This window comes from Thamnophis sirtalis, unplaced genomic scaffold, assembly GCF_051295495.1.
Source record: "Thamnophis sirtalis isolate CommonGarterSnake01/CBP01778 unplaced genomic scaffold, rThaSir2_p1.2 scaffold_4, whole genome shotgun sequence".
NCBI classification, from domain to species: Eukaryota; Metazoa; Chordata; class Lepidosauria; order Squamata; family Natricidae; genus Thamnophis; species Thamnophis sirtalis.
In genome coordinates, this window is record NW_028261384.1 from 88818827 (window position 1) to 88838343 (window position 19517).

Below are 19517 nucleotides of genomic sequence, written 5' to 3' on the forward strand. Positions count from 1 at the left end.
GTAGAACAAGAAGCAATGGGTGGAAACTAATCAAAGAGAGAAGCAACTTAGAACTGAGGATAAATTTCCTGAGAGAACAATTAATCAGTGGAACAGCTTGTCTCCAGAAGTTGTGAATGCCCCAACACTGGGAGCCTTTTAAGAAGTTGTTGGATAGCCATTTGTTTGGAACTGTATAGGATTTCCTGCTTAGGCAGGAGGCTGGACTAAAAGACCACCAATGTCCCTTCCAACTCTGCTATTGTATTGTGTACGCTTGTGTCTGTGTAGTGATTGTTTATTAAGACACAAATACTTGAAATATTGCATTTGGAGGTCCTCTTGCTTTCTTGCCATATTCTAATTGTGTGTGTGTGTGTGTGTGTGTGTGTGTGTGTGTGTGTGTGTATGTGTATGAGATAAAACTGGGGTCAGAGACAAAATCTGCATAGCTGTTGTGCAGAAATTTGTTTTGTCGTTGCCTGCAAAGGGTATTTACTTTGTTATAAGGGAACAGCAGTTAGATAACAATATCAATTCAAAACGTTTCACCATCTGAAATAATATTGTTTTTAATGTTTTAGCATAAGATGGTAAAGCACATGCTCTTGCCAAGTCCCACGGAAAGACCAGAGGCTGCAGAAATTATTGAAAATCCTCTCTTTGAAGATTTGGAATTCCTTGTAAAACCAGTGCTTAGGCAACGATCCCGGACAATGAGTTCATCTGGAGTCAAGCATTCAAGATAGCTGAGTAAATAGTTTGACACAATTACAGGAACCTTGCAAAATAGTGTAAATGACCATTTAAAACATTCCTGCAATATTCATATTCTAAGCTTCATTTTTTGTTATCTGATTCATGCACAACACTATTACCAAATGAAACTAAGAACTGAATGCTTTCAGTCTTTTGCAAGTGAATGATTTTCACTTCAAAACCTGGCCTGATTTAATTACAGTCCATTATTTTGCATTTGAATCTTGTACAAATGATGCTTATGTAAATAAAACTAAATTCTGTATTTTTATAGAAACAATGCCTTCTAATACCAATATAAAAGCCTTGGTTCCTTTATATTAAAAAAAATGAAGATGATCCAAAAGGACGCTAGAAGAGTAAATTCTATTTCATTCCTGGTAACATACAAAGTGAAAATTGTTTTACTGTCAGTTGCCAGGTTTAGAGCAATAGTGTGATAAGCTTCTTTTCAAAGAAATTAAGAAGAAAATGTTTAGATTGAATGAAAAATATGTTGAGTAAACAAAACAAAATGCTGTGTTGGGTAGTTTTGAATTGTGCCAGAACCAAATGAGGCATTTTTTTTCTTTTTGTAATTTCAGGAATATATGCCTAATATAATATTGATATAAAAATTTTGTAGTAATCAAGTCTTACACATTTCTCAGCTAAAATGTTATTGTTTAATAATGCCTTTTTCAATGTAAATATGTTAATTTTTATTTATAAAATTAGAAGAACAATCCCTTTGGGTTGGTAGTGTACAGCATGCACTTAAAGTAATTATTAAGTGCATTAAACTACTGTGACTTTTTTCAAGTCTGATTTAATAAAATCTTTTTCATTTAGCTGTAACTGTGTTGTCTTTCAAGATTGAATAAACATAGCTTAATTTGATCATTTCATCCCCATTTGTATATGGTAGGTTTCCAGCATCCTGCTAGCTTTCCTACCTCTTTCCCTTGCTGCATACTTGCTTCTTCTACCCTGTCTTCCCAGACATGTAGGAATCTCTCAGCTCCCTACTTCATTTATCACCTTCACCTGCATCCCCACTGGGGCTCCCCTTCAGATCCAGATGAGAAACTCCAGGACAAAAAAGTGCTTGTTTAAAATAAATTTAAAAAACACGCAATAAATAAATAATACATGTACACATATATTTGCAACTGTCTTTTCCAGGCTTACAGAAGCTATCCAGTGAACTATTTTTAACAAGTCATGTAAGAAATGGATGAGTACTTGTTTCTCTTTTAAATTCAATCATGTTTTGCATATCTTTACATTTGAAGGAAATATTTCTACCAAGTTGAAAGAAAAGTTATCAAATATTTATTTCTATATGAATTTGCTTAAAATGCAAATCAGTAGTTTATTGAAAAACAAGTTATACTGTATGGCAATTCGGTGCCAGAGTGTCTTCCTGACTTCTCATAATCAGATGGCTCCCACCAAATCATCACTGATGTGAAAAAGAAAGTAGATCAAGGGAAAATAAAAAAGCTTTAAATGTATATATTGGTATATATTGCTTGCCTTTGTATGTTTGTTACCTATTTGCATATTTTTGTTTTAAAAAGAAAGTTGTATTTACATTCTCTTTTTTCAAGATTATTCTCTGAAAATTATTATGGAGGTACTCAAAGGTTTGGGATGTAACTCTTAAGTCCTTCCTATTTTGCCCCTTTACCCCAAAATGCCAGCACATACTGTTCAAACTTAAGAAAGTAACATTCTGAACAAGAGTGTAAAAGAGAGAGGATGTCTGAAATAGGCATACTCTCTGGGCTGCAAAAATTCAGAAAATGACAAAATGGTAGCAAAGAAGTTTCTGTAGGTTTCTGCTGCCGAATTTTTATTTTGTCAGAACCACAGTATGCCTTGTCTGTAGAGACATACTTGAATATTTGAGGGAAATTTCCCCATAGAGATGCAATCAGAAATGGAGAAAAAGCAGGCAGCATTATAAATAAAATACAACATGACTGGAATAGAAGAAATTGTAAATGTCAAGACCATTTTAGTTCTTAATAGTTATTAATTTAAACCAGGAAGTATTTCTTATGGGCAACTTAAGATGAAGGGGTCAAGCCAGAGATTCCTTTTAAATATCTAAGTGAACATGGAAAATTATGCCTGCCCATAAACAGCTTTATCTTCACTTCAGACGTTCCTATATTCTCAAAGCTAATAATAGTATAAAATTAAGGTATTAAAATAAAGCTCAGTTATGGATGTATAAAAGCCATAACTTTTCACAATCATAACTTTGAAAAAATGATATATCTAGAGAGAACCAATTGAAGTTATTCCATTAATAATAAATTCCAGTTAAATTTAATATAAGAAGGAAGAGTTGTTAACCATTTATGTGGATTTTGTGTGGAAGTTAGACCCTCCCATAAAATGAGCCAACTAGAATACATATCCAACCTCAGCATCTTGAGACGGCTATTGCAGATTTTATACTGGTATTTGAACCTTAGCCACTTTAGGACATGTGGACTAGAATTTCTGGAATTTTAGGACATGTGGACTAGAATTTCTGGAATTTGAAGTCCACGTGTTTTAAAAGTTGAGAAACAATGCTTTATACCATTAATGGCTCTTTCCTCAAAACCAAGCTTGATTTTGATCCCTGTTTTGAGGGATGCTTCCCTGTGCTTTGAAAAATCAAAATGACAACACTGTGGTCTCTGTCACTGAGGCATATACTGCCAAGTAATTCAGTATGGTATGGGAGCATTAATTTAAGAGCTCAAAGACAATGTGATCTGGTGTTGATCGTAAAGATTCATTTAAATGATCACTGGCCTGCCAATATACTAAGATACACTAGTATCTGTCATCGTCATTCATCTGTACACATAAATTGTTTCCAAATATTTAATATTTGAAAGCATATTATCCCTGACTTAGATGAAATACAACCATTATGCCTTAAAGCCATTGATAACATTAACCTTCTTCTGAAATTCATTCAAATGACAGGGCAAAACTACTTCAAGCAGCTGTTGAATATAAGTGTAGCTTTGTGCTGGGTTGAGAAGCTTTTCCTTTAATCTCTTAAACCAGTTGTTTTGTTTTGTTTTGTTTTATTGGGTGATCTGGGGTCTGAATATTAGGACAAATCATCTTTCCCCACGGTTTATATAATTTTGTGCATGTCTTTATTTATTTTGTTCCCAAGCAAGAAGTTCCAATGTTTTGACATTTGCCATCTTCCTAACTTTATAATATTCTTGTTTAAGGTACAAATATCAGAATTGTATACCAGCAATTTTGTAAATGTATTTGAAACAAAAAATTGAATAAAAATTACAATTTTGTTATTATTGATTTTATAATATTCTGAGTTTTCTGGTTACGCTTTTCAGAGTAATTCTTCAATGGACTGTTTTCCTTGAGCCTTTTACCCAGTCCAAGAAAATTCCTGGTTAGTCTCTGTTAACCAATACTTTGTTTATATACATGTGATTTTTTTTTCCTGTCCCAGGATGCATCATTTTATCTTTTGTTTATACTGAAGCACATTCTTTTAGACTGCAGGAATTGTTTTGGAGGCTCTTCCTTGGGATAACTTCCTTAATTTAATTCCGTTATGTTATATAACACCACTTGTTTGCAGTATGCCATAGGGGTCAGTACCGAATACTCTACATCAGTGGTTCTCAACCTGTGGGTCGCGACCCCTTTCACAGGGGTCGCCTAAGACCATCGGAAAACACATATTTTCAATGGTCTTAGGAACTGAGACACCACTAAGCAATCCCTTGTCTCAGCTCCAGGTGGTAATTCAGGCGTCGGTACTATTGCAGCCCATTCTCTGTGTCCCTCGGTTGCCCGCCAAGAACAACCCCCGGCTTACAGAGAGCCTCAGCTTTCCAGACTCCTCCGAACTGAGAAATCGGGCCTGGCTCTTAGAGCAGCTTTTCTCACAAACCTCCAGCCCCACCTTGTCTCTGCCCTTCAGGCCCACGTGGAGAGATTTTTAGGTCTGTGCCAGGTTGGTGTGTCTCCTCCACCATCGCTGCCTCCTTGGGTGCGACCAAAGGATTGCCGCCAGACACTGGCCTCTCTGCTCTGGTTCTTGGCCTCTCACTTGCGGGAAAGCTGCTGGAGCTGCGGGCGTGGTTGCCAGCGTTGATGGGAAGGAGGAGGTGCAGCCCAGAGGAAGAAGATGGAGATGGGAGATGGATCTCGCATTCAGGGCTCAGCGCAGCATGAACGCTCCGAGCTCTGCGCCGCCACTGTCGTGGAGAGGGAAGCAGGGAACATGGCTCGTCATGTTTTGTGGGGGAGAACTTGGGAGGGCACAACTGCCTCTTGGGAGCCTGCTTGGTGAGCCCCTCCCCTCAGCTGGAAAGGGCAGAAGAGCGGAGCCAGGAAGAAGGAAATTTTGTGCATTTATTTCGAAGTAAATGGTAGCAAATGAATTTGATTTTTACCTTGCCTTTCCTGCTGATCAACTTAACGTGATGTAGATGCCTAACACTCCCACCTCTTCCTTTCTCCCCACCCCAATGATCCTGTGAGATGGGTCTGGCTCAAAGTCCCCCAGGCTCCTAAGGAGGCTTCAACCCACAGCCACTGGTTGCTAGCTATACCTCGGCCACTATGGCTCTCTGGCCTGTTGCCAGTCTGGTCATGTTGGCAGCAGCTCAGGAGGACAAGCAAATACCAGAGGACCCTGCTGTGGGTCCAAACTGCAACAGATTGGTCCAAAAGACCTTGCAAGGTGCATTCAGGGGTCTCTGATGAGGGATGTGACTTCCTGGCCTAGCTCCCCTTCCAGCCCAAAGGCTCCCTCCCACCGTTTCTCTTTTGGGCTAAGGAGAAAGACCAGGAAAGGCTACAGCTGGACATCAGGCGCCTCCTCCAACCAGTTCTCTAGACAAGAGGCTTAAGAGTCCAAGCTTTGCAAACACACACACACACACACACAAAGCCCCAAGACCCCTGGCTGTGTGCTGCATCTGGCTCCTCTCCAGAAAAGCCTTCTAGTCCAGTCCCACCCAATCTAGGTGGCAGAGAGCAAGGGGGCACTTCCTCTGGTGTGGGGAGTCCAGTAGGAAGGACGGTTCCTCATCTTGGTATATCCCACTGCTGTGCCAGCCCTTGCCTGAAAACAGATCATACACCTGGCACTGTGTGTGCTGCTTCTTCCTGTGGGGCTCAGGCCTGTTCCTGGCAGGGCTAAGGGGTTTTTCAATTTCTCTCCCTTACGGATATGCTGGGTGTTCTAGTGAGTCAGAGAGATGGCAGGGCCAGGAATGGGAACTGGTGCCCTCAGCCTCCACCACACATTCTTGGCATCCTCTATAGTGCAAGTCCATAGCTGGCATGCACATGTGATCAACTTAACAGCATTATGGCCCCGCTGGGCAAAGCAGTGTTCTGGGGTCCCTACGACAACTACCCACAGGAATAAAAATGTAAATGATAAATATTTCACAATATATAATTACATTTGTTTTTGTGGTTAATCACTATGCTTTATGTTCAATTTGTAATCATGAAAATACATCCTACATATCAGATATTTACATTACAATTCATAACAGTAGCAAAATTACAGTTACGAAGTAGCAACAAAAAATAAATTTTATAGTTGGGGGTCACCACAACATGAGGAACTGAATTAAAGGGTTGCAGCATCGGGGAGGTTGAGAACCACTGCTCTACGTGAAGCCACTGGGTGAGCTCTTCTGTTACCATGGGATGAGATGACAATATGCTGATGAAAAGAGCTGTGGTGACGTAGGGGTTAGAATGTGGTATGCTGACTGCCTGTTGCTAACAGTTCAGCAGTTTGATTCTCACCAGCTCAAGATTGATTCAGTCTTCAAAGGTTAGTAAAATGAAGGTCCAAATTGTTGAGGGAAATAAGCTGATACACCAAACCGCTTAGAGAGGGCTGTAAAGTCTAAGTGCTATAATCAGCTCTACATCTCCACACATGGCAACCTGCGTGATAGTGTCTCTGCCTTTCCATGATACTTGGAAGCTATAGGAATCTGGATGAGGGACAACAGACTTCAATTATACCGTGACAAAACTAAGTAGCTTTGGATGCATGGAGTCTCGGGAACTGAGTGTTTGTCATCCTTCGTTCTGGACAGGGTTGCACTACCTTGTTCAGATCTAGTTCACAACCTATTGGTCTAATAGAATAATAGAAACCTTGGAGTTCCTTCCAACATCCTACTCAAGCAGGAAGCTATACTATTTCAGATGAGTGGTTGTCCAATCTCTTCTTAAAAACCTCCAGTGTTGGAGCACCCACAACTTCTGAAGGGAAGTCATTCTACTGGTTAATTCATCTAACTCAGGAAATTTCTTAGTTGCCTCTCCTTCATATGTGTGTGTGTGTGTGTGTGTGTGTGTGTGTGTGTGTATTTGTATATCAGTGGGTTTACTACTGATTCACTCGTGTGCGTGCTTGCATGCACAATGCTTCCGCACATGCACTGAAGCATCTGGGTGGGTGGGCAGAGCCTCTCGCTGCTGCCACTACCAGTTCAGCCAAACCAGGAGCAGCACGCACACACACACACACACACAAACACACTTATTATTTTCCTTTAACAACCATACATATTTTGTGGAGAGTGTATTGACTGGGCCAATATACTTTTTACACAACTCTTAACAACGATAATACAATGAAACATATATAATCCTTGTCGTCCAATTTCTAACCTTAACATGCACATGGTAATTTTTCATGAGGTAACTGGGCTTTCTTTGAAGATATTTCACTTCTTGGATAAGAAGCGAAACATCTTCAAAGAAAAACAGTTCAGTTGCCTCCTGAAAAAGCACTTTCGGGATAAGCTGGCACCTATTAATCTCTGCTCTACAAACCTCACTGGCCACTGGTTTGCTTCCAAGTGCAGTTCCAGTTTTTGGTTATGACCTTTTTAAGTCCTTAATACCTGATTAAGCATCTCTTCCTGCTAATACGTCCTGTCTTATTTGTGCCACCCAAGAGGGGCTACTTCAGATCCTCTCAGTGAAAGATTTTTGGTATTCAGAAGGATAATTTTTTCTGTTGCAGCACCTGCCCTTTGAACATCTTCTAAGGTAATATTTGTCCCCAACCTATGCTTCCATGGGAGCCTAAAGATATGCCTCTACCAATTAACTTGGAAACCACATGGGGACTGCTAGATTAATGCTGGGGACTGCTAGATTAATGCCAAACTCCAACTCTCCACGCCTGCTTTCCGCTCTCCATCCATCCATCTTTTGCTTATCATATTGATATATTATTCTCATTATGTTTCTTGGTCATCATTTCTTTATTATTTTATTTCTGTTCTAATTATACATTTTTCTTTTTATTATAGTAAGTTGTCTAGAGTAGCTCCACAGTGTTATGCTGGAAATAAATAAATAATAACAACAACAACACATTTTCTTGTGCGAAAAAAACCCAAGCACATATTCCATTATTAGTTCCAGAAATAAAAATATGCAGATATCTATGCATTTTACTCAGTATTATTATTATTGTTCTTGTTCTTGTTATTCAGCATCTGGCATAATATAATGATGGAATAGAACTTGAGAATGAAGAAATGATAAAGGCAGTAAAACCAAAAGAAGGCTACAAGCACTTGGGGATTTTAGAGGTCTCTGACTTAATGCATAATAAAGTCAAGGAATTAACTTCAGCCAAGTACATTTGACGAATTCACAAGATATTAGAAGTCCAAATTGAGTGGAGGAAACATCATAAAAGCCATAAATACCTGGGCTATAGCTGTGATTTGATACTCTGCAGGAATAATTGACTGGACCCAGATGGACAATTTGGACAGAAAAACAAGGAAGCTTATGACAATGAATCATGCTTTGCACCCTAAAAGTGATGTTGACCGATTATATCTACCAAGAGAAGAGGGTGGTCGAGGACTCCTACAAGTAAAACAGACTGTGGAAGAAGAAAGACACAGCTTGAATGATTACATCCAGAAAAGTAAAGAACCAAATGATTAAGGGAGTAAATAAAGGAGGCCTTTTGAAGACAACTAAGTCAAAAGCTGAATATAAGAAAGAAGTAATTGAGAAGTGAGCTGAAAATTGGAAAAGCAAAGCTATGCATGGCCAATACTTGAAAAGTATTGAAGGCAAAGCTGTCCAAAAACTAACTTAGAACTGGTTAAGATCAGAAAACAGGTGGCTTTATTTTGGCAGCTCAAGAACAAGCCTTAGCCACAAACTGCATGAAAGCAAAAATTCAACATGTTACCACCAACAGCAAATGTCGCCTCTGTAATGAGAAAGACGACCACTTGATCAGTGGGTGCAGCAAAATTTCACAAACTGACTACCTACAACGCCATCACCACGTTGCTAAGATCATTCACTGGAAATTGTGCCAAAAGTTTGGATTTGAGTACAGCAAAAACCACTGGGACCATCAGGTTGAGAAGGTTTTAGAGAATGAGAAAGTCAAGATCTTGTGGGACTTCAGAAGAAGTCCTCCAAGAGCCAAGGTGGCGCAGTGGTTAAATGCAGCACTGCAGGCTACTGCTAGATCAGCAGGTCAGCGGTTCAAATCTCCCCGGCTCAGGGTTGACTCAGCCTTCCATCCTTCCGAGGTGGGTAAAATGAGGACCCAGATTGTTGGGGGCAATATGCTGACTCTCTGTAAACCGCTTAGAGAGGCCTGAAAGGCCTATGAAGCGGTATATAAGTCTACTGCTATTGCTATTGCTATTGCTATTCAGAAGCCAGACTGATAGGTACTTGGCCCACAACACACCTGACATAACAATAGTTGAAAAGAAAAAAGTATGGTTCATTGACATTGCAATACTTGGAGATGCACGAATTGAAGATAAACAGCAAGAAAAAATCACAAAGTACCGGGACTTGCAAATTGAAGTTGAGCGACTGTGGAAAAAGAAATCATGTGTTGTCCCAATTGTAATTGGAGCCCTTGGAGCAATACCTAAAGGGCTACCTCGCTGTTTGGAAATTTTAAATTTATCAGACTTGAACATTCTGACTCTACAAAAACCACCCTACTTGGAACAACTTATATCCTCCGATGTTACCTTAACAGTTCCTAGGTCCTTGCTTAGAACTCGAGCTGTTGAGCTACCAACCAGCCCCAAAGGCTGTGAATCTCACCAAAGATTAACCATGCAATAATGATGATGATGATGATGATGATGATGATGATGATGATGATGATGATGATGATGATATACAGAGGTATCTGCATATTTTTTATTTCTGAAACTAATAATGGAATATGTGTTCGCATTTTCCACAAGAAAATGGGTATGGGGATCTCAGCTTCAAATACTTTCTAAAGAAAATATTTTAAAAATTAAATTGTATTTATGTATTTATCTGTAAATTATTGCAGTATGCTTTCCATGAATTTGTCATTAATTTGTGTTGCTTGAGAATGTCAGTTGAAATTCCACAGCATCTATGACCACTAGATGCTGCTGGAGGTCCAAAAATCCCAGTATATAAACATCTCTTGTACAGTTACCCCAACTGCTGGGCGTGTTGTGGGGTTTTTTTGACATTGAATTAATGTGAAATTGAACAATCATGCTGTAGATTGCATTATCAACTCTACTACAAGGCATGCTACAAGGAGGTTTTACTTTTTCAATTTTTGTCTATCTCAAAATGAGATTTTGTTCCTGAGAGTATAATATTATTGCCATCTATCCCAGAAAAAAACTGCCTAATCATCTTCAACATTTGCAGAAACATATTTCCAAGACAGTTGGAAACCAACATGGTATAAATTCTACCATTTTTACAAATAAACAAAGTGTCTGCTATATTATTTTACTCAATTCTGCAAAATCATTTTCAGTTTTCATGGTCAGAAGATATGAATAAAACACTTATAGTACAACCTGTATTTAGTTCATCCCAAGTAACTGTGTCATTCCATTGCTATTAAGACCTGGCTAGCCCGTCAGGCCTGGGGACAAAGATAATTGCCCCCACCCGAATGATGAATGAATGTTGCTTACAATTTTACTTCTATGTATTGTTTGTGTCTATTGTTTGTATACCCCTTCCCTTCATTTTATGTAAGCCGCCCTGAGTCCCCTCAGGGAAAAGGGCGGCCTATAAGTATTAATAAATACTCAAAATACTCAAATACTATTGGCCTCCCTTTCTTTTTCCTTAAAAAGGAAAAGGTTTTATGAAATATTGTGCGCTCCTGATCTACTACTTGTATTCTTGTAGACCTCAGGAATGTTTAAAAATTTTTTGATTAAAAGTACCCAACATACAACTTTTCTATTTTTCACAACATAACCCATGAGGCCTCAGGGGTATTTACACTCTCAATTCAGCAGGCTTTGTTGCAGGCTTAGCAACGTGCTAAGGAAAAAATAGTATATATATACTTATATATATTTATTATATTGATATTAATACATTAGTATTAATAGCATATATTAATGCAACTATAAAATAATAGCAACATGCTAAGAAAAAAATATTATTACATATTTTAAATAGACAGAGACATGAATGTTAATCTCAGTTAAAGATAACCCTTTCCCAAATGTTATGGGTAAGTTAAGATTGACAAGGAATATTAAGGCAGATGCATTGTCTGTGTTACTTGCAGGATTGCTTTGGGTAGTGATGTACTTTCTATCTCTGCTGGTTAATGAATGCTAACTTTGACACATAGATCTAAGTCTCCAATGTCTTGCTGCAGCTGCTTTATTATCAAAGTCCTTTCTTTTCTGCATGTATTAAAATTAAGAGTATCTTTTGTTATTCCAGCATAGGTTTTCTGACACCACCCAGTCAAAAGCTATTTGAGTCTGGTAATTATGGATAGAAGAGAAAACAGAGCTGTTTGACTGTTTAATCCAGCGAAAGGGGAAAGTTTCTATTCTTCACTATTCAGATTCTGAAATGAATCTCCCTATTGAAGGATAGGAATTATCAGCTTAGATTCCTGAACCAACTATCTATTAAAACTCTCACTCATCCACGTCATGGTGGTCCCAAAGGTGCTTTTCAAAAGACAACTGGACTTTCTTTGAAGATGTTCCACTTCTTATCCAAGAAGCTTCATCAGTTCTGACTGAATGGTGGGAGTGGAAGAATGACACTCCCCACCATTCAATCAGAACTGAAAAAAGCTTGGATGAGAAGCGATATGTCTTCAAAGAAAATCCAGCTGCCTTTTGAAAAGCACTTTGGGACAACCTAAACCAGTGATGGGAAACCTTTTTCACCTTGGGTGCCAAAAGCATGCACGTGCATCAGTGGTGGGTTTCAAAAATTGTTCAAACCTACTCTGTGGGTGTGGCCTCCTTTGTGGGGGTGGCTTGCCATCCATGTGACCGGATGGGAGTGGCTTGCCGCCCATGTGACCGGATATGAAGATGCCAACGACACTTCTGAGAACCATCTTAAATTACCTCACACACAGCACTGGCATGCATAAGAATATGATGTAAACTTGTTTTTTAAAAGGCATCTTTGGTTTGCGTTAAAATAACTTCCAACACATGCAACGTTCTGATTGCACCACAAATGCAGTAGTCATCCTTACCTTTCACAGAGGCACTGGTTTTATAAATATGAGCATGATAGTGTAGAATAATCATATCCAAGGACCAGTGGTGGGTTTCAAAAAAGTTTGGAACCTCTTCTGTAGGTGTGGCCTGCTTTCCGGGTCCACTGGTGGAACCTCTTCTAACCAGTTCGGTAGATTTGACGAACCAGTTCTACCGAATAGGTGTGAACTGGTAGGAAACCACCTCTGACATGCATGATATTGCCCACGCTCACGTGCCCACCCCCCATAATTTAATGCCCCCTGCACCCTGTGCATTCGCATGTAACACACATACCCGCTGCCCCACAGATGTGCGCATGGCTTTCTTGGAGCCTGGGGAAGGCGAAAAATAGCCCAATAGGAACAGACTTACAGGTTTGCCCGTTGGGCTGTTTTTCTCCCTCCGAAGTGTGAAAAACAGCCCAATGCACAAACCAGAAATCCAAAGCAGAACGTCTGGTTTGTGCATTGGGTGGTTTTTCACCCTCCGGAGGCTTCAGAGAAGCCTTCGGAGGGCGAAAAATGGCCGGAAATCAGCTGGCTAGCGCATGCATGTGTGCTGGAGCTGACAGGGCAACGCCTCGAGTGCCCTCAGAAATGGCTCCACGTGCCACCTGTGGCACGCATGCCATAGGCTCGCCATCACGGACCTAAACCAACTGGAACTCTCATTCTGCAACTTAAGTGTAATGTTAGGAAAGTACAGATCCCTAAAGAAGTAGCTGCTTATGCTTATATTTACGATAGACACCTTGATTACCACAATTTAAAACAAGACTAACCACAAGGGTTGAGCTCTCTTATGCTAAATAAACACATTATGGCGTATTTATTTTTTGTCTACTGTTTATTTAAAAGGCATAACCTGAAAAATTATCTGTGGATTACTGATCCTAAGGGAAGTCAACAGCATAGTAGCACTGTAAATTTCCATATACAGTTCAAATCAGTGCCTTTTTTTGTTTATAAATAAATATATTATCAAAAACAAGTTATAACAACAACATAAATATATAAATAATTGAAATATAAACAGTTGCCTTTTGTTTACAAACATTCTTCAGGTTGTCCTGAACCATGCCAAAATTTTGGTAGCAGGTGTCCTCATTGCTTGTGGAGCTGCAATCAAAAGTATATAAGAGAGGTTTTAGCATGTTCACATTCTGAAATAATTGTTTGAAAAGAATAAAAGTTCTGTAATTTATTTATGGACCCCATAGTTCGAGAGTGTAATAAAAACTGGTCCTTTCACTAAGAGTGTGAGTTATAACTATTTTGAACAAGGAATTGATGAAATATTTTACATGATATGTTTAAATTTAACTTATACCATAATGACCGCAGCTGTCGAGTAGAACTCTGTGCACCTTTTTAAAGTGATGTATTCACTGCTATTGGAGTCTGTGTGGACTTTTCAGGAGAAAGAGAAGATATGGGCCTGACTGCAGAGCAGAAAGTTGACACCGGATTTTGAGTTTTCCGGTTTAACTTCTTTAAGAAGATGTTGTAGTTATCCATATATTCTGATGCCCAGGGACTCCTGAAAGGAAGAGTATGGATGGGTGTTGACAAATTGGAATTATTAAAAAACAAATGTTTGGATATAGACTTATTTTTCTAGCTGTATAAACACATCAAAGAATTGCTAATACTTCTTTTCAGCTGGTGATTTCGAGTGGAATTCCCTTTCCTGAAGACCTGCCAAAGATCCAATTCACTGCTAGAACTGATGTCCATAATTTGTGCTGTCTTTTGGTGGCTAGGAGAAGTTTTAATAATGGCTCAAGCCAGGACTGTGTCGTTTATTTACTTATTAGACATAAATATGTAATGTCACTTTTATAACTTTATAGGTAATTTAAGGTAATGAACATATATAATACTTCTTTGGCCTATTATTTCATCTATTTTAAGGTATTATTGCTCTTTTATGTCTTGGATGCTATTACAAAAAAGAAAAAGATCCAATAAATAAAAAGAAACAGGATTTTTGGTGTACATACAGAAGGAACGAAGGATGTGGCGCGACCTCTGTATGTAGTGATAATTTTGGTTACTGTTTAACAGGCTCACATCAAAAATGTGGGTTGAGAATTCCTTGAATTAGACAAATGCTGTGGCCAGGAATGTAAATATTACTAATCCAAAGCACTGCCCTTTTACCTTTAGCCTCTTCCTACCATCAAAATCCAGAGAAAAATGCTCACTCTTTGTAGTAGCCATCATGGAAAATAAAGTTGGAGAAATTCCGATTTGCTTGATAAAAGCCACTATGGACACGGGACCAGTATTTATAATCTCTTTGGTAAGTACTTGCATCAGTACTGGTGACAAAATCTGTTAAAAGAGCAGATGGGAAACAAATGTTTTCAGCCATTGTGTTTTTGTGTTTCTTTGGGAAAGGTGGATATTTCCATAATTATTGGAATATTTTCATAGTTATTGATAACTTAGCAACTATATGTATTTTACCAAATTTAACTAACCTGCCTGAAAAACGGAAGATCCCAAATGTGATTTCTTAATTTCTTTAAGTTGTGACTGATTAGCTCGACGCATTTCTAACATAAATTGTTGATAGTGGCTCCAGTTCTGCCCCAGTTCTTGCTTGATACAAGGAGTACCTATGCTTCCAGGAAAAGGAAAATACCACATTGTAATATATTTTCCCCCCATTGTATCCAAAAGATCACTGTGGAACCAACTACATTTGGAGAATTGCTTACTAATTAGTTTTCATAATAATATTTGAATAATATATATAATAGCTTATTAAAATATAATACTTATAAATTATTGTAAGAAATCTATAGGGATAGGGTGCATTTGAGAATAGCGAATTCTGAGCAGAGGTGATGATCTCCAAACAGTGAATTTGTATTTGAGGTTGGATTTCTGGATATTGATTTATGTGGCGTGCACATTTATTCACAGATATTGTGGGTGTGGATTTTATGTGCAGGATGTCTTCTTTTTCCACTGCTTTCCATCTTAAGACGATACAATATGTGTAGCCCACAGAAACAGTGCAGATGGCCTTTTCCATTTCCCCCTTTCCCCCTTAACTTTAGAGAGTTCTCTCCTTCGCTTGCTTGTTAATATCTTGCATTTAATTCATCACTTTTTCTATGCTTTTTTGGAGTAGGATGATGGAACAACCTACATGTTGCCATTTGAGAAGGAACAAAAAAACCATTTGAGAAGGAACAAAAAAAACCAGGCCAACTTAGCCAGTCTGAAGTTCTTTATTTCTTTGTTTCTTCTTTATTTCCCAGATGCCTTCAGCAGAGTAGTACTTAATTCTTGGAAATATCATAGAGCCAGGCCATTCGTTGTACTGAATGACATTCATATGTGGAGAGAAAATTCAGGTATCAGAGTTAACTAAAAAAATAACAAATTCAGTAAAATAAATTTAAGTGAAAATAGAAACAGCAATTATATTTCTATGGAAAAGCTAACAGTACAAAAAAGTTGCCACAAAACATATGAATATAACTTGGTGAAATACATTATTGCAGCTTTATGTATTTATGAAGACTTTCATTTCTGGATTCCTTCCCATGAAAATCCTTAGTGATAACTATTTTGGTTTTTTTTTTTTTACAGTGTTTGCTTTCTCTACAATACAGCGTTATTTGTATTTTAATATATTTCATAGAAGGAATAACTGGAAGATTTTCTGAAGCTAGAACACTAGTTGCTAAGTTAAACCAGTAACTTGCTTAGGAAATAAGCTTAGGAAAAACATTGCTCAGGTTTAATGGGATTTAAGCGATTGCATACCAAGGCTACCTTTTCTGAAATTCTCTGGCTGAAAACTAATAAGAAATATATCCTGAAGCTAATCATATTAGACTCTGTCAACATTCCCAAAGATGCTTCATTTAATGGATAAAGCAGTCAGAGAAACATTCTGGAGAAAAACATAAAATTTGAGAAAAATAGAGAATATCCCAAAAATATCCCTTTTCTTGAAGGCAGAATTCAGGAAGGTTACCCAACCTTCAAAAAGATGAAGGAACTGCAAGTTGAGAGGTCCAAAGATATTTAAAGGAATCAGTGACGTTTAGCAAAATCCTAATTTCCACATTGTGGGGAATAGAGGTTGCCTCAGCTACCAGAAATAATGATGGTCTCACAAAAAAGTTCACTGAAAAATAGTATTTCAAATGAACAATTATATGAAGGTTATCATTCTAACATTTTGTACAAAAACTCTGGATGAATGTTTAACATATTCACTTGCACACAGGTAGTCCTCATCTTACAACAACCACAAATGAGCCCAAAATTTCTATTACTAAGCAAGACAGTTGTTTAGTGAGTTTTTTCCCCATTTCATGATTTTTCTTACCACCGTTTTTTAAGGTACAGGGTTGTTAAGTGAATCTGGCTTCCCCTTCCCCTGGCTTTGCTTGTCAGAGGGTCACAAAAGATGATCACATGACTCCAGGACACTGCAACTGTCATAAATACATGCCAGTTGCCAAGTGTCTGAATTTTGATCACATACATGTGGGGATATTGCAGTGGTGGGTTTCAAAAAAATTTGGAACCTCTTCTGTAAGTGTGGCCTCCTTTCCGGGTCCACTGGTGGAGCATCTTCTAACCGGTTCAGTAGATTTGACAAACCGGTTCTACCGAATAGGTGCGAACTGGTAGGAACCCACCTCTGGGATATTGCAATGGTCATCAGTGTGAAAAACAGTCATAAATCACTTTTTCAGTGCCATAATAACTTTGAAGGATCACTAAATGAATGGTTGGTAAGTCAATGATTACCTGCATTGCAAGTGTAAGTGGAGGAAAACCACATCATCTAATCTGGTATTTATAATACCACATAATATTGACTGTAACCACATATGAATCCCCCTTTAAAAAAAAAGTTCAGTAGTTTCACTCTAGTGGTGAAGGATGCGCCCTTTTTACCTGGCATGGCAAATGCTTCTCTCTCAGGAGCTATGCTCTCTGCCTCCTTTCTCTGGAATGCGGTTGGCACTGAAGGAAGCCAATACTTTTCTTGATCTCCCTCTACTTGCTGGAACGCTAGAGGAGCTTCTTGGCTGCTTGGGAAATTCTCATCTATTTTTACAGGATAAGGTGGTTCTACCTCTTGATGCCTGGGTTCCTCAGCATATGTCATAGGTTCCTTCTCAACAAGCTTTTCAAACTCCTTCTTTTTTAGCTGAGATTCCAATTGCAGTTTCTGCAAAGTCAAATTACAAAAGCAACGGACGCAGATGAAGATTTTGTTTTTTGTTTTTAACCTGCGGATAAGGAACACTTAAAAAATTGAAATGTGGCTTTTGTAATAATCTGATAGAGCAGTCTTCCCTAATTTTCCACCGTTCAAATGATATTATCAGATGTATAATGTTGAACTGATATTTTTATAGACATGCTAGGGTTCATGTTTTCAATTTATGTAGGTAATCCTAAAACCTTTTACATACAAATTCTTCTCCCAAATCAAATGGGTTCTACTTCCTTGGACATTGAAATTCTATTGTGCTGCCAGCAAAATAAAATCCAAATTGACTTACTTCCTTAACATGATAAAATCATAACTAACCCTCAAATAAGTCTGAATTATGACCTATGCATATATTTTATTTTATTTTTGCCTATTTTTGTCTATAATCTGACACTTATGTCACTGATGTAAAGCATTTAAGGTAAAACACCAGAGACACAGTTTATGCTGGTAACAATAATGATAATAATATTCTGTTTTAGCTTTTTAACATATTTTATACTTGGTTGTCCTCTTTTACTTTTAAACAGCTTGTTGATTATTTGGGGTTTTTTTTGTCTTTGATGGAAATAAACTTTGAACTTAACTGAACTATCAGTTTTATGCTAACAAGAGAGTTCTTCTCTCCAATGACTTCTGCCTACCTGATACATTGGGGCAGAATGGGTTCCAAATCCCTTCTATAATTTGGAAATGTGCCTTCTATATTGCAGCCCCCAATGATTGGGAATGTATCCTCTCCGAAATATGGATAGTATCCCTTTTCCTGGGGTTCTGGAAGACCCTTAAAATTTTGCTTTGTCCCCAGGCTTGAGGTTAATGTGTATTGGCCTAAGGGGCTGTTGTGTTTTTATTATTGTAATTAATTTTATTCTGGGCTTTCTTGTTTTGTTTATATTTTTAATTGATTGTGCATGGATTAAATTTCTGCCCAGAATCTAACAAAGTGGATGGGCATAACAAATTTAATGAAAGAAATAAACAATCCAACATATAATATACTGGCTCAAGGTTGACTCAGCCTTCCATTTTTCTGAGGTGAGGGGGGGCAATATACTGACTCTATAAACCACTTAGAGAGGGTTGTAAAGCACCATGAAACAGTATATAAGTCTTAAGTGGTATTGCTATTGTTAAAATGTGAAGGATACTGAGTTGGAGAAAACCATTTCAGAACATCAATATTCCACACAGGGAGATATGTTTACCTTTTTCAAAATGTATGGAAGTTTTCTAAAATTGACAAAATCTTTGAGGGTAAACAGGAGGAGAAATGAAGAAAATTGGACAACTTTTAAATAAGAAATGTATATTGATATAATATTTGATGACTGAAAGCCAAAATCAAGCATCACTAACCATGTAGATAATTGGTAATTATATAATGAATGTTAGTTCAAAAATATTTAAGAACAAAAAACATTAAGGAATAATTAATAAATAAAAATATTGCATACTTTTGAAACATCCATCATAGATAACTGGTTCTGAAACTCATCATATGGTTTATAATCCTTCATATACAAAGTCTCGTACATGCTCTGTTTCACTGGTGGCTAAAGTGGGAAAGAGATGAAAAAAAATAATGTATTTAGTTTTGTGTAATTAGATCGCCTAATAAAACAGTAGAATGAGAAATTACGTTAACACACAATAGTGTATTTCAAAAGACTTTGCAATTGGTAGGATGTGATATGCTATATACAAAAAAATTAAACCTAAACAAGCCACCTGTGATATAGTATTTAAGTGCAAGATCAATGTAGAATCCAGATTAATGGAATGAAGGTCAGTAATGATTTGAAGTAGAAGTAGAATTTAAAAAAAAACATTCCCAAAAAATCCAGTTTTATTAAACATTAAAATACAGAAAGCTATAATTGCTTCTGCCCAAATACTCTTTAGAAACAAGTTATTCTTCTTTTAATACATTCCATTAATTATTTTTATTTTGATCAGCCT

At 37.7% G+C, this 19517-nt stretch overlaps 2 protein-coding genes across 3 annotated transcripts in view; one reads left to right on the top strand and one right to left on the bottom strand.

Moving 5' to 3' along the window:
- Nucleotides 1–4055, top strand: part of EIF2AK3 (eukaryotic translation initiation factor 2 alpha kinase 3) — a 49540-nt gene extending 45485 nt beyond the window's left edge. For both annotated transcript variants that reach the window (XM_014068254.2, XM_014068246.2), the window contains exon 17: nucleotides 564–4055. In XM_014068254.2, the coding sequence (XP_013923729.1) occupies nucleotides 564–728 (165 nt within the window). In that variant the 3' untranslated portion in view covers nucleotides 729–4055. The remainder of the gene's footprint in view (nucleotides 1–563) is intronic.
- Nucleotides 4056–13137: 9082 nt separating this feature from the next.
- Nucleotides 13138–19103, bottom strand: LOC148045965 (uncharacterized). Its single transcript, XM_087711862.1, has 6 exons — nucleotides 19013–19103; nucleotides 17231–17507; nucleotides 14782–14919; nucleotides 14503–14632; nucleotides 13626–13835; nucleotides 13138–13414 (listed from the first exon to the last, which is right to left on the bottom strand). The coding sequence occupies exons 1-5, from the start codon at nucleotides 19091–19093 to the stop codon at nucleotides 13667–13669; spliced, it is 795 nt and encodes a 264-aa protein (XP_087567988.1). The 5' UTR covers nucleotides 19094–19103; the 3' UTR covers nucleotides 13138–13414; nucleotides 13626–13666.
- Nucleotides 19104–19517: the final 414 nt, after the last annotated feature.

Excerpts from the sequence above, each read along its gene's own strand:
- LOC148045965 (XM_087711862.1), bottom strand. The coding sequence starts at position 19,093 with ATGTACGAGACTTTGTATATGAAGGATTATAAACCATATGATGAGTTT. Across the intron at positions 17,508-19,012 it reads CTATGATGGATGTTTCAAAA|AAACTGCAATTGGAATCTCA; the intron begins GTATGCAATATT and ends TTGACTTTGCAG. Across the intron at positions 13,836-14,502 it reads CATGATGGCTACTACAAAGA|GAGTCCCTGGGCATCAGAAT; the intron begins GTGAGCATTTTT and ends TCTTCCTTTCAG.